General features: G+C 27.9%; 1 protein-coding gene across 2 annotated transcripts; it reads left to right on the top strand.

The window, feature by feature from the left end:
- The first annotated feature begins 2,416 nt into the window (after positions 1-2,416).
- LOC109810904 (type IV inositol polyphosphate 5-phosphatase 7) lies at positions 2,417-7,607 on the top strand. Of its 2 annotated transcripts, XM_020374508.3 has the most exons (14): positions 2,417-2,845; positions 2,955-3,378; positions 3,555-3,645; positions 3,944-4,018; positions 4,143-4,227; positions 4,327-4,431; positions 4,515-5,205; positions 5,320-5,513; positions 5,632-5,740; positions 5,898-6,046; positions 6,195-6,446; positions 6,885-6,964; positions 7,109-7,273; positions 7,375-7,607. In XM_020374508.3, exons 2-11 carry the CDS (start codon positions 3,349-3,351, stop codon positions 6,415-6,417), a joined length of 1,752 nt encoding a protein of 583 aa, XP_020230097.1. In that variant the 5' UTR covers positions 2,417-2,845; positions 2,955-3,348; the 3' UTR covers positions 6,418-6,446; positions 6,885-6,964; positions 7,109-7,273; positions 7,375-7,607. The 2 variants fall into 2 exon arrangements, with proteins under 2 accessions (XP_020230097.1, XP_082922915.1); XM_083066789.1 differs by lacking the exon at positions 2,417-2,845 and having other exon boundaries at positions 2,867-3,378.
- Positions 7,608-16,276: the final 8,669 nt, after the last annotated feature.

The raw sequence follows: 16,276 nt of genomic DNA, 5'->3' as shown, positions 1-16,276 counted from the left end.
TAATCCCACCAGACTATCACTGTTCTTGCATCAGTTCTTGAAAGTCTGAATTTTGGAAATGGAAACTAAATTATTAAGGCTAAACTCGTTAAGCCTTTGACTCTTATTAATTTTGTCATATTATTAAGGCCTCTGCTAGTGGCTTTTGGCCAAAGGTGTCAAGTAAAATAGCCCTATGTGCCCTGTGAGTCTGTGACCTTCCTAGCAATCAAGATTGAAGACAGTGCTTAGTGGAGGCTTATGAAGATGTAATATTCTTTTGGACGGTGGAATTGAAAGATGCAATCCTTTTTTTTTCCGTTTATTTTAATAATAATAATAACATTAACAATATTGATAATATGGCACAAATAGCAGTATTGCGCCGTCAGCTAAATATATTTAGTCATCCACTGTTTTGATAATAAGGTAGTTGAGGTCCAACAATGATGAATGAGGATTAGACAAAACCCATGTTGATGTGGTGAATGGGGGATTTAAAAGTTAATTTAGATTTGGCATAGTTGATTGGTATTGGAGATGCATGGACTGTTGAACGGTCGAGGAATTCAAAAGCAAACAACTTGGGCGGCGCCTGAGACTGTAAAGAAGAAACTCAAAAAATGTTTGTATATATTCTTTTTCTTTCTTCAATTCATTCAATGGAGCCTCCCTCTTAATGCATTAATTATCGACACTAAACCTCATAATTCATGTACGTCCAAAACGTGTCATGTCATTTAGGAGTTGAGATTAATCACAATTTATAAATTTTATTACTTTTGGGGTCAGTTTTAAGTGTGATTTAGAGGTGTAATTATTCAAAGTCCATAATTGAAAGAGGCTTTAAATTTTTAATATATATATATAATTATGAGATAATTTTTATATTACTTTTAAAAATAAAATAAAATGATGATATTTTAATTTTGGTCTTTTTATTATTATTTTTATTTCTTATCATTCTAAGTAAAGATTGTTTTTTATTTTTATATTTTAAAAATTATAATTTTTTTAACGATGTGACATGTTGATATATATTACACATTATTATAATACCATCTAAGATTTTGACTTATAATAAATACACAGAAAGTAAAAAGTAATCACATAATAATATGAATTAAAAATATAATTTCAAATTTTTAGGATTTATATATATATAATATTTTTTAGGGATCAAAATAAATTTTTTCTTATTTTAAAGAAGCTAAAAATATATTTTAGCTATAAAGTTATATATATATATATAATTGTGATATGATTATAAATTATTTTTATTATTAGTTTTTTTTATGTATTATATTTATAAAAAAAATAAAATATGTTTTTGGTCTCTATATAATTTTTTAAGTTTGGGTATAATCTTTTAAAATTTTGTCCTATTTTGATTCTTTTAATTTGGAGATGCATTACTTTTGTTTCTAAAAATTATTTGTATATCACCTTATAATAAATGATGATATAGATGTAAATTGAATGAAAAATATAGTACATCTTTTTTAGATTCTTTTTATAACATTATGTTATTTATTAAATATAATAACATGACATTTTTAATTAAATAATGCATATAATTTATATTATAAATATTTATATTTTAAAACATTTATATATAAGGACTCATATCAACAAGTCATATTAATTTAGGTACTACTAATATAAATTTTCTTAAAGTATCAGGATAACCAATCACGTTATGTAATAATAGTAAGACTCATAAATATTTTATACAAATAATATGATTATCAACAAAAATATATAAGGATTTATATTTATTGTTTTGACTAGGACTCATAAAATTATGATTACTCAAAAAATATTAAAATAGACAATACTTTAAATACATAGCTTTAATAGTATTAACGAACTTATCACCAAAACATATTAATAAAGTCTCATATTGTTTACGAGTTGAATTCAAAAGTAATTTATTAATCATATTTTTCTCTTAACTCTAAAAGTATAATGAATATTAAAGCGGAAAATATTTAAATAGTGATGTTTTTTTTAGGGTTAACAAATTTACCATATATGTTGAATTTTGTGACGTTAACAAGTTTACCATATATGTTGAATTTTGTGACGAGATTTTACCGATACAAAACAGTGAGCCCGTACAATTATATTGTTAGGGTATTCAGCAACTCCACAAAGGTGGTGATAGCTTCTAAGAGTTAAGTCCCAAGACCACAAATTTGGGTCAGTTGCCCTTATTTTCAAAGACAGTGAGACTAGGTAAATAGGTTAGTGGCAAAAGGCCTTGTAGTTTGATTGGCATTTAGCACACATAATCCCCCACAGTCCGTGGCATGGCATGCACCATCACCATACCTATCTAATAATATCTATCACCAATCTATGGAAGCAAACATCACAATGCTCCATATATTATAAAGTCGTGAGATTGGAAATATGAGAGAGACAAAAATCAGTTTTTGTAGGGATTCATTCACATTCCCAAAACAGGACACTGCAATTTTTATTTTTGTTTTGTTTTAGAGCTCTGTAAGGTGGGGGTCTCATAATACAACAACACAAGTATACTTGTATTACAAACATTCCTTGTCCAACATAAGACGAAACAAAATAAATATAGACACATAGATAATGTAGTTCAAATAAATAGATAGATTGAAAAGAAGAAGCACAAGCACAAGCACCCTTTCATTTTTTTCTTCATTCAACTGCTTTTGCTTTGGTTGGAAGACCAAAACGGGGAGAAAGATTACAGCTATAAGATACTGCTAGATCTCACTCACTTTGCTGACTAGGGGCAGCCTTTGTTCATCTGACCGCAACGTTTTATGTTCAAAAACGTTACCTGCCCGTTGCCCCCTTCATGTTTCCTTTGTCCTCAACTGAGGTTACCATTTATTTATTTTTAATTGAATACCAATAAAGCTCTTCTCTCTACACACTCACACTGTGCTTTATTCTGTTCAAATTCGATACTTTGCTGTTGTTGGTTGCAGAGAACGAGGCACTATGTTTCCAAGAGAGAGAAACACAGCTTGACTCTCTCTCTCTTTTTCTTTGCCTGTCGCATTGTCTTGTTCCACTTCAGAATCTCATCTCACTTCCACGCATTAAAGACTTAAAGGCCTTGCCTCTCTTTCTTGTTGCTTGCATATTTACATTTTTTAAGAGGCAAGACTCAAGACTCAAGAGGGAAATAGAACTACACATTCTTCATCTATTCTGTTGCTCTCAACTTCAGAAGCTGAGCACCAGATGAGAGCTTGGTATTGTTCTCAAAGAAAGAGAAAAGGAAATCAGAGAAAGGGGTTTCACAACAAGAGAATTTTGGGTAGCTCTTGGAGTACAACATAGAATACTCGAGGAGCTGTATGAGGTAGAAGATTAACAATGACAGATGGGAATTCCAAGAAAAGCAAGGTTTTTCACCCTCTTGACTCAACTCTGCTGCTCAAAGATGATTTTTTTTCTTCTTCTTTCATTTCCTTTTTGTGATCTCATGGGAAATGAAATCCAACATTTTGATTGTGCTGTCATTTGCATCTTCCAATTTTTGGCAACTTGTTGATTGTTTTGTGTTTTTGGGCCTTGTGAAGCTCTCATGGTCGAAGAGAATGGTCAGAAAGCTCTTCAATATCAAAAGCAAAGCTGAGGACTCCTACCAATCAAATGGTGTTGCTTATGGAGGTGGGTGTCTTTGTTTTGTTCTCCTCAAAAATTGGGCACATGCTTTTATCCAAAAGCATTGTATAGTTCTTTGGTTTTAGCTGGGTGGTGGAAAAACTAAGGGATGTATAAAAATAACACCATTTAGAAAAGAGAAAAAAAAAACATTGAAGCCTTGCGTCATTTGTTAAGTTCTGGCTGCTTTCACCAATACGCTCATGGCATTCCCATTTTTCTTCCCCTGAGCCTTTTTAACCTCTTGTTGTTGCCACACTTGTGAATTACATTTTGATGCATTGAAACTTGTTTCCTTTTCCAGGAGGTGACGTAGAATACAGAAGCAGGAACAGCTTCTCTGAAAGAGAGCCTTGCACAATCAAAAAGAGCAAAACAGGTACACGATTACGAATTACCCCAATCCATTCTTTGAAGCATCACCCAATTTAGAAAACAATTTTTGTTGTTGCTTAGCCTAACGTTTATACACAATGTTTACAACCCCTCATTGTAATGTGCAGAGAAGTTTAGCAGAAACACGGAGCAGGTCAGGCGAGGGAGAGTGAGTCTTGACCATCCTAGAATTATTGATGTCCATAACTATAGGTATGTGATACTACTTTTTCACCAGGAAAAAAAGAAATCTTGCTTTGATGTGTTGTTCGATTAATTACTCACGAGTGCTTCTCTTTTCTTTATGAGCAGTGTTTTTGTTGCTACATGGAATGTGGCTGGAAGATCCCCACCAAGTAATTTGAGTATAGATGATTGGCTTCATGCTTCACCACCTGCTGATATTTATGTTCTTGGGTAAGATTTGGTACTTGTTAATATCTTTTCTCTTCCAAGCAAATTTAGTACTAGTGGTTACTAGTGACACATTTGTGTTTCAGATTTCAAGAGATAGTACCCTTGAATGCTGGTAATATCTTAGGAGCAGAAGACAATGGCCCTGCCAAAAAATGGCTTGCTCTCATTGGAAAGACTTTAAACAATCTTCCTGGTACTAGTGGAGGAGGAGGGTATTATACACCATCTCCCATTCCTCAACCGGTGGTAGAACTAAATGCAGATTTTGAGGGATCAGCTAGGCAAAAGAATTCGTCATTCTTCCATCGCCGATCATTCCAGACGACTTCCAGCGGCTGGGGAATGGACAATGATCCTTCAACTATGCAGCCACGATTGGATCGAAGATTCAGTGTTTGTGATCGTCTGATTTCTGGTCCCAGGAAAAGTGACTTTGATCCCAGTTTTAGATGGGGTTATAGGCCTAGTGACTATTCCAGGGCAAGTGACTACTCTAGGCCAAGTGACTATTCCAGATGGGGTTCATCTGATGATGACAATGGCCTTGGAGATTCACCAAGCACAGTATTGTTTTCACCACTGTCTTATGCTGGACCTACCTTTGCTGAAGATGGATACACCATGCCAGGGCGTTCCAGGTACTGCCTCGTTGCAAGTAAGCAAATGGTAGGAATATTTCTCACCATATGGGTGAGAAGTGAATTGAAGGATCATGTTCGAAACATGAAAGTATCATGTGTTGGCAGAGGATTGATGGGTTATCTTGGAAATAAGGTACATTTTAAATCACTCATCATTTTCCTTATTTTCATTTTTAATTTGATGTGTTCATACCAAAATTGCTGATCAATGGTTTACCTGAGAGAGATATTCTGCATGTATTTTCAGGGATCCATCTCAATTAGCATGTCTCTACATGAAACAAGCTTTTGCTTCATTTGCAGCCACTTAACCTCAGGACAGAAAGAGGGTGATGAACTAAGAAGAAATTCTGATGTGATGGAAATTCTTAAAAAGACAAGGTTTCCACGTGTACATGGTGCTGACGACGAGAAGTCTCCGGAGACAATCCTCGAGCACGAGTAAGAATTTACTCGCACACAACTTAGTATTAATAACATTTTTAACATGTTTATCAGTTTATGTAATTTGAGGCCCTTCTAGCATTTACATGTTCTGATTTTGGATTCATTTTTTTAGTCGAATTATATGGCTTGGAGACTTGAATTATCGGATTGCGCTCTCTTACCGTTCTGCTAAGGCACTTGTTGAGATGCAAAACTGGAGAGCATTGTTAGAGAATGACCAGGTAGGCCTATATTATTGTCTATGTCTGCTAAGAACACAAATAAAAACAAATTAACCTTTCGAAATATCGTAAAATATACAACATATATCTCTTTCCTTTTCATGTATATACTCACAAAAACAATAAATGTTAATATCTATATTGGTATTCCTGGCAGTTGAGAATAGAGCAGAAGAGAGGTCGTGCATTTGTGGGATGGAATGAAGGGAAGATTTATTTCCCTCCAACTTACAAGTATTCAACTAATTCAGATAGGTATGCAGGAGATGATATGCATCCAAAGGAGAAAAGGAGAACACCTGCTTGGTAAGATCATCTTCATTCAAAACCAAAGCATAGAAATTTAGCAGAAACACCCCAGCACCATATGAATACTAAATGAGACAATTAGAATATAATTTTTCTGAATTGTTGCAAACAACTTATGTCAATATAAATGTTTTTCTTTGTACAGGTGTGACCGGATATTGTGGCATGGAGAAGGTCTCCATCAATTATCTTACGTCCGCGGAGAATCAAGGTTCTCAGACCACAGGCCGGTTTATGGCATATTTTGGGCTGAGGTTGAGTCAAGTCATGGAAGATTGAAGAAAAGTATGAGCTGTTCTCGAAACAGAATCGAGGTGGAGGAACTCTTGCCATATTCCCACGGATATACTGAACTAAGTTTTTTCTAATGGAAGGAGGACTAGCTATAGGATTTCAGGTACATTCTCTATCCCTTATGCATATACTCACAATTCCAAAAATACAAGATTCTTGCTTGTATGAAAAACTTAGAAATGATATTATTTTTTAAAGTTCATGCTATTGCACATGGACCTTTTTCTTATTTTATTATTGGCTAGACCATAAGTAATATAAGGTTCAGAAGGTTTAACTGAGTTATATTATATCTGAGCATAATATATACTGATATGTTCCATGCCACTAGTTGTACCTTTCTTTTCTAGATAAACAAACTGATTTCATCAATCCGTTAGCCAAAATATTCAGAATATGTTCACTGCATAGTCTGATTAGTCTATTTCTCAATCCCTTCTGCTTTAGTGTCCTTTTTTTTGCTTTCTTATTGTCATACAATTATTTTCCCCCCTCTAAATACGAAATCTTATATTATATGCATGCACCTATTACTGTTCAGCACCTGGTCAACACCTCAGTTTGAAGAATTTTATCCATGGAAACTGATAGAGACAAGCCATTTCCCACATACCGAAAAAGGTTAGTTTAGTTTTTTTCTTTTCTTCTTTCTCTTTCATGCTTTTCTTTTCTTCTCTTGGTTCTGCTTTTGGTCTCAACCTCTTTTGTCTAATATTCACTTTACTTTATCTTTGTGAGGTGCTAATATGTAATTTTGCTACACAGTTTCATCTCATGCCTTGCCAAACATATGATCAGTACACAGTTCCTCATCATCATCTCGTTAGAACTCACGCTACTGTGAAAGTGTGCATTATTTGATAGCCAATTAACAAACACTCAACTTTACAATGTCTCATAACACCGTACCTTCATTGGCAAAATCATTAGGTACTACATTATTTATTCTTTTCTTATTAATGTTTCTATAAATTACTAGTGATACGCACGCCGCACGCATACTCATGATCAAACCTTTCTTTCTTGTGCAGGAGCCGGAACGAGACCATTTTTTATTTAATTAATCATTCTTTAATTGTTTTTGGAGAATATTCATCATGACTGAATGAAGCTGAAAAGATCGTCAAGATAATCATTAGGGTACTAACTTTTTTTTTTTTTGAGGAAATGAGAATTTTGATGTATACTGATTGCTACAGTGATGAAAAAGAATTTGTACAAAGAAAAAAGAAAGAAAGAAAGTTCTAGTTAATTATTGATAGAATTCCAGAGCCTCCACTCCTCAATTTCTGACTCTCTTCACATGATTAATGATTTTACTGATAAAGGTGCATTTGATGTCTAATTATATTCCCTCCTGCTGCGTGCACTTCTTTTTATTCTTGAGCTCATTAACAAACTAAAAAGGCTTAAACGGGTTCACAGGTTTCAAACGTATATGGAGATTCCGATTGAGTAATCATACATGGATAATGATTTTTTATAGTATTTTTTTTTAATAATTTTTTCACCTCTCTATTACCTTTTTTTTGTTTAATCTATTACTAACCCTCTCTTTCTATCTCACTCTTGAGTCTTGATTGAGTAAATTCTTAAATTTTGTTGTACAAAAGTAATGAATGATTAACATTGTCCATTTTTGTCTAAAAGGCTAGTTACATACCTATGTGTATTTAAGGAATAATAATGTTAATTACTAAACGTAAACGAGGGTATGGGTTGGAAAATTTTGGAGTAGTGGTTACGTACTTTCCATCGCTAAACACAAGGCTGGCTTATAGTCCGAAATAATTGAATGTAAATAAATAGCTTATCTAATCACGTACTTTGTAGGAATTGTTAGAGTTGTAACCAACAAAAACATTGATATAAAAGTTTCAAAAAGGGACTAAACAATTTATTAGCATTAAGTTTAGTTGGATTTTGGTAGCCGAAAAAGGAGAAAGATAGGTTTAATGATGGTTTTAATTATAGTGTTTTACTTTTCCTTAAATATATGTTGTTGAAGAAGCAATCAAAATAATGAGGAGAGGTTGCATGTGTTATGAGAGTGTTCTGAGTGGCAAAGAAAGTGATCCTTAGAGTTTTGATAGAGACGTGACATGGTGCATATGAAGTATGAACTGCAAAAAGGTTCATTTCTCATATCACTTTTCCTAGTGCTACTGTAGTAGTTCTTCAGCCAGCCAGAGCCATTTTGTTAGACTTGTGCTTTCCATTTCTGATCCACTCCTTTATGCTTTCTCTCTTTTCATCTGTTCTATGATTCATATAACTTGCTCAGGACCACGGCTTTTCTGAAATTTTTAACGAGTTTCCAAGACTTGGTAAAAATCTGACCATCGACAATATGTCACAGAATTGGGTTGAAAGACTAAGCAGGGCCAACATGTGCTCTCTTTGTACACCTTTTGTCACTGCCATTTTAAGCAATGAAAAAAATAAGTAATTAAAGTTGCATTTAGCAGGGAAAAAATGTTGATGAATCTCTCTTATGTGAGACGCTTATTTTGAACCATTTTTAGAAAACCTCCTGTATGTTAGAGGATTTAATTCAAGCAACTTTGTTTTTGTTTTTGTTTTTGGAATCATCATGGCTAAAATGTAACAGCCTAGATATGAATTAGCTATAAAATGCTGTGATAATCCGATAAGTATATATATATATATATATATATATATATATATATATATATATATATATATATATATATATATATATATATTTATCTTCTACTTCAATCTTATCGATTTCTTTCCAATCGCAAATTTTTAAAAAATCAATTTATTGAAATGAAGTAACAAAAGTTTTTAAGAAAAAAATGTTAAGACCTATATTTTCAAAATACAATTTCATATATCTTGAACAAGAATGAGGATCCCACCAAGCAAAACATAATATCTTATGAAGTATCCATATATCTATAAAATATTGTGTTGATGTGTTTGACACGTTTCTGACACAACACTTGTCAAACACGTCATAACACCTTTAACACATTTATATCATATTACAATTAAAAGTTATTTTATTGTTCAAAACCTCTCCAACACGACTTTAACACATTTTTAACTTAACTTGAATACGAATTAAGGGGGTTAAATTGACTTTTAACTATTAAATTACTCAATATTTTGATTTTTAAGAAATATGATTCTATCTTTTAATAATTATTATCATATAAAAGTTATAAAATTTATATATACATTGTGTCTCGCGTCCTACATTTTAGACATTAGTCTTGTCATGATGTCCGTGTATGTGTCATGTTAGGTGTTTCTATGTAATATACCTTAATATATGAACCCCTAATTCCTTGTTTGTGATAGCACGTAAAGGTAAGGTTGAGTGTTATGCCTAGAACCGTCCCACTTTGTTTGGGCTTTTACAGACCATCAATAGGCCGAGGCCTTTTGTTTTTGTCTATGAGAAATAAGATGAATTTTATTGGAGAGTACAAGAATAAGTCTTGTGTCAAAAAGTCAATAACTGAATGTAGAAAGAGAAATGAGGCCCAACCTAATTGAAGAGAACAATTTGTGTACTGTACAAAGACCCAGATGCTGATGTCTACATTGCCGAATTTTTTACCAAAATATTTTTTTTTTTTTTTTAAATTACAAGATTAACAACTGTGCAGGTTTATTTACCACACTATAACCATTTACTGTGCATGCTCAGAATTCGGTTCCCGGAAAACCGAATTTTGAGCTTCAAAGTATTATTTTTTTTGTTTTTTCAACTCAGAATTCGGTTCCTGGGGAACCGAATTCTGAGTTGTTTTTATATTTTTTTTTTTCCGTGTTTGCAGGGAAATTTGGGCAGATTTTGAAAGTGGAACGGCCCGTTCCGAAAGCAGAACGGGCCGTTCTGCTTAATGCCACAGAGTCATTTTTTCAAAATTGAAATCGGCTCAGAACGGGCCGTTCCAGAATTAAGAATTACACCTTTTTTTGAATGTGGCCAGGAGCTGTTTTAACGAAGGATACGTGGTTTTGGAACGGGCCGTTCTGGTTTTGGAACGGCCCGTTCTGGAAAAACAGTAAAAATGACATTAAATTAATATATATATTAAAATTATATTTGTTATACAATTTTAATATTATATAATTTAATTAAAATTTTAAAATTAATTATCTTTTTGAGTTTACTAGAACTGATTATGTGATTTTAATTTTTAAAATTTTAATTTATTAAATATTGAAGTTGTATAATTTTAATATTACAATTTTAATCAAATAATTTTAGTTCTTTAAATTTTTAATTGTAAAATTCTACTTTATCCTATTTAAAATTAATATATATATATATATATATATTAAAATTATATTTATTATATAATTTTAATATTATATAATTTAATTAAAATTTTAAAAATTATGTTTTTGAGTTTACTAGTACTGATTATGTGATTTTAATTTTTAAAATTTTAATTAAATAAATTTTAATTTATTGTATTAAAGTTGTATAATTTTAATATTACAAATTTTAATGAAATAATTTTAGTTCTTTAAATTTTTAATTGTACAATTCTAGTTTATCCTATTTAAAATCAATATATATATATATATATATATTAAAATTATATTTATTATATAATTTAATTAAAATTTTAAAAATTATGTTTTTGAGTTTACTACTACTGATTATGTGATTTTAATTTTTAAAATTTTAATTAAATAAATTTTAATTTATTAAGTATTAAAATTGTATAATTTTAATATTACAAATTTTAATCAAATAATTTTAGTTCTTTAAATTTTTAATTGTACAATTCTACTTTATCCTATTTAAAATTAATATATATATATTAGAATTATATTTATTATATAATTTTAATATTATATAATTTAATTAAAATTTTAAAAATTATGTTTTTGAGTTTACTAGTACTGATTATGTGATTTTAATTTTTAAAATTTTAATTAAATATATTTTAATTTATTAAGTATTAAAGTTGTATAATTTTAATATTACAAATTTTAATCAAATAATTTTAGTTCTTTAAATTTTTAATTGTACAATTATACTTTATCCTATTTAAAATTAATATATATATATATTAAAATTATATTTATTATATAATTTTAATATTATATAATTTAATTAAAATTTTAAAAATTAATTATGTTTTTGAGTTTACTAGTACTGATTATGTGATTTTAATTTTTAAAATTTTAATTAAATAAATTTTAATTTATTAAATATTGAAGTTGTATAATTTTAATATTACAATTTTAATCAAATAATTTTAGTTCTTTAAATTTTTAATTGTACAATTCTACTTTATCCTATTTAAAATTAATATATATATATATATATATATATATATATGTATATATATATTAAAAATTATATAATTATTAAATGATATAATTATTAAACTCAAAAACATAATTAATTTTTAAAATTTTAATTAAATTATATAATATTAAAATTATATAATAAATATAATTTTAATATATAAATATATATATTAAAAATTATATAATTATTAACCAATTTCAGTTATATATATATATATTTATTTATTTATTTTTATTAATGTATTAAATGATATAATTTTTTATTATTAAATGATATATATATATATATATTAATTTAATGTCATTTTTACTGTTTTCCCAGAACGGGCCGTTCCAAAACCACGTATTCTTCGTTAAAACAGCTCCTGGAACGGGCCGTTCCACATTCAAAAAAAAGGTTTAATTCTTAATTCTAGAACGGCCCGTTCTGTGCCCGTTTCAATTTCGAAAAAATGACTCTGTGGCATTAAGCAGAACGGCCCGTTCTGCTTTCGGAACGGGCCGTTCCACTTTCAAAATCTGCCCAAATTTCCCTGCAAACACGAAAAAAAAAATATAAAAACAACTTAGAATTGGGTTCCCTGGGAACCGAATTCTGAGTTGAAAAAACAAAAAAAATAATACTTTGAAGCTCAGAATTCGGTTTCCCGAGAACTGAATTATGAGCATGCACAGTAAATGGTTCTAGTGCGGTAAATAAACCTGCATAGTTGTTAATCTTGTAATTTTTTTTTAAAAAAATAATATTTTGGTAAAAAATTCCTACATTGCCACACTTCTCAAGTTTATAATGTTGACTATTTTAAATAAAGTACTTTATAATATTGAGCTAATGACAAACTGATTTGTAATATTAAATATTTTTATTAGTCGATGACATGATAATATGTTTTATCAGTTGTTTAATGTTATTTTTTTGTTTTCACTGTTTAATAATAAATTAAATAAATCAGCTCGAATAAAGTCAAATTTGATCAAATAAAAATAGTTCTTATCATTTAAATTCAATGAAAATATGTTTCAAATTCAGTCTGCAATAGTTCGATTCACCCTTAAGTTATATTAAAAAAAAATTATCCGATACACGAAGAAATTACAAATTAGAGACATAACTACAATACTTTATCAAATAAAGTCTGTTATGAAACTTGTCTTCCTTAAAGGGTGCATGACCTCTTTAATGATTTTTTTACTTTATTGTCATGACAATTCTAACTATGAATGGTGCAGCACACACAAATAAACTTGAAAAAAAAAATGTGATGTTGGCTAGGACATGGTCACTGAAAGAAGATTAGGGGTAAAAACAACAGAGAGAATACACATTTAATATTATAATATAAAATTAATTTGAAAATTTAAGTGATATATTCCATTCATTTATTTAATTATTCATAAATCTAACATTATTGTAGCAAATTCTACCAATGTACTACATAATTTATTAGTTTCCTGAAGAAAACATTATTATACAATAAAACTAAAATGTATTTATTGTTATGTTAAATATTTCTCACATTCATTAGTATTATTTGGAAGAGAAAGAAGAATAAAAGAGAATGAGAGAATATGTAGGAATTGATTTGATAGAAAATAAGTAAGAAATAAAATGAAATAAAATCAAATTTATAATTATTTGATAAAGTGAAATTAAATAAAAAATAAAATGAAATTAATATTTATAATTACTATTTTACCCTTTATTTACAAGGTGGTTTAAATTATTATTAGAGTGAAATCCACTTCTAAAAATCTACTTTTAATTCTTCACAAAACTCTTTAAATATCTTCACTAAACACAATTTTTTTTTAATTCATTCTAGTCCATTTTCCTCCCTATTAAATAATCTCTATCAAATATAGTCTAAATGTTAAAAAAATTCTCATTGTATACTTTGAAAAGTCTACTATAAAAGCTTAGTGAGTCAAACAAGTTTCTAAGTACTTTTAGAATAGAACAGCAATGTGAACCACCGTTTACTTAGATTCATTTATTAGAATATTGTATGTAAATCTTGCATTTACTCTAAGCATTTAGGCTATCACACAGGTGGTGTTGGGACAATTTACAATAGCCTTATAGCTGGCCTATTTTGAATTTAACTTAAGAATCTTTAGTTTGTGTGGAAGCAATAGAAGAAAGAAGATTTAGAAAAGTGTCAGAAAACCCTAAATCCTATCAACACTTTTTTTTTATTGGGAGATTTCGTATCTTAATTAAAAATATATATAAAAAAAAATAAATAATAAAAATATATTAATGTAACTCGTATTACAAATGATTTTTGAGTCTGAAGATCTTGTGAATTTAAGTCTTTAATTAATAATAAAAATATTATTATTTTAAAATAATAAAATGATATAATGGTATACTAAATATAAAAACTAAGATAATTATTAAAAGGGATATCTTTTTGCGGTAGGGGTTGATCCACGCTTAAGCAAGGTCAGAGGTTCGAATCCTGCCTTGTGTATGCAGCCGCGTTAAATCTTAGGGCCAACTATCCCACCTTTTGAGGTGCCTCCAACGTAGCGAGGAGGTTAGTCACTGCTATCGACGGTAAATACTCCAAGGACGAATCAAAAAAAGGGATATCTCTTTTATAAATTAGATTAATTTTAACTTTTATATTAATTAGATTTGACTATTTAATTATTTTTATTAATATAAATAAAATTTACAATCTTGTTATCACTTTGAGAGAGAGAGAAAGAGAGAGAGAAAATAAGCCATTTTTATTTTTTCTTCACGTTTTTTTTTTTTTTTTTTCTGTATTGCTTCAATGTTTATACAGTTGATTTTTGTTCTTCTCGTAATCTTATTTTTATAGTATGATAATTACACACAATACTTATTTGTTATGCATATTATTAAAATTTATCATGAATTAAATTATCTTGTAAAAGTTATTAAACTTTTTAAGTAAATACATAAATGTACATTTTTTAATTTCACATATATAATATATATAAAAAAATGGTAAACTAACTTAAATAATTTAAACTTCATTTAAAAGCTTAAATAAAATTATTAATCAGAATAAATGAGTGTCAAAAAATATTATATTACCATCAAATTACATATTAGTATATACAAGTAAATTATTAAGTTTTATAACAATTATATATAAATTAGTGGGGTCGTGGCTTGATATCTTTATATTCTATTTAATAAAAATATTTAAAGATTATCAATTTTTGTTAGTCAACTAATATTATATTTGGTCTTTAAATCTTAAGATCTCAATTTTAAATTTTGTATTTGTAAAAATAATTGATATTTAATATTACTTTTATCATTTAAAAATAAAATCATCTAAAAAAAAATATACCAAATTAGATTATTGTCTTTATAAGATAATAGATACTAGAAAAAAAAACATTTTTATCTTAATGAAATTATAATAAAGCGGTTATGATGAAAAATGATAATTTTATCTAAATTAATAAAATAAAATTATTGAATTATCATCTATTTAAAAAAATAATTGAAGAGTTATCATAATAAATAAAAGATAATATTTTAAAAATTAGGTATACAAAAGGGATGAATTATCATTATATATGAAATTATAAAATGATTACATTAATATTTTGGAATAAGGAAGTTATAAAGTAGGTATGATGAAAAATAATAAATTTTATCTAAATCAATAAAATAAATTTATTGAATCATCATCTACTTAAAAAAATAATCGACCAGTTATCATAATAAATAAAAATAATAATGTTTTAAAAATCATGTATGCAAAAAGAACGGATTGTTTTTATATATGAAATTATGAAGCGGATATATTAATGTTTTGGGATAAGGAAGTTATAAAGTAGTTATGATGAAAGATAATATTTTTTTATCTAAATTAATAAAATAGAATTGTTGAATTATCATTTATTAAAAAAAATCGAGCAGTTATCAAGGATAATATTTTAAAAATTGTATATAAAAAATGATGAATTGTCTTTATATATAATTATAAATTATAAATTATAAATATATAAATTTAGAATAATTTTCTTGAAGAAAATATTCTTAGAAATTAATTTTAAGTAAGAGTATTTTAAATTTATCATTTTGTTAATTTTGTTTCGATAAAAACGTTTTAAAATTTTCTTATTTCTTTATTTTTTTAATTTGTCATTTTGTTATTATTAAATTATATTTCAATATTTCTTTATTATTTTGGTCTCTTAAATTTAAAATTGTTATTTTTAGTTCCTATAATTTTAAAAAATCTTATTTTAATCCTTATATTTAAATATTGTTAAGAAATTTATCAAATATTATTATGTAAAATCTACCTATTAATGTCGTTGTTAGTGAAAAATATCATATTAAATCCAGTTAATACTACATAATTTTCTTAATTTGTCACTTTTAGATATAATATTGATGATGTAAAGGACTAAGTATTTTTTTTTTAAATTACATAAATTAAATGAAGAACCAAAAATAAATTTTTCTTAAATTTAAAGAGCTAAAAATATATTTAAATCTAATTAAAAATAATTTTATATCAAAATATAAATTATTTACTGTAAATCTTAAATCCAATTTATATAATAAAATATTTATTTTTATAATTTTGAATTACAATATAATTTGTATATTAAAATGTATTTATACAT

The sequence above is a fragment of the Cajanus cajan genome, chromosome 11 (assembly GCF_000230855.2).
Source record: "Cajanus cajan strain Asha chromosome 11, NIPB_CcT2T_4, whole genome shotgun sequence".
Lineage (NCBI taxonomy): Eukaryota > Viridiplantae > Streptophyta > Magnoliopsida > Fabales > Fabaceae > Cajanus > Cajanus cajan.
Note: the sequence above shows the minus strand (reverse complement) of the source record. Positions and strands in the feature narration are given on the sequence as shown.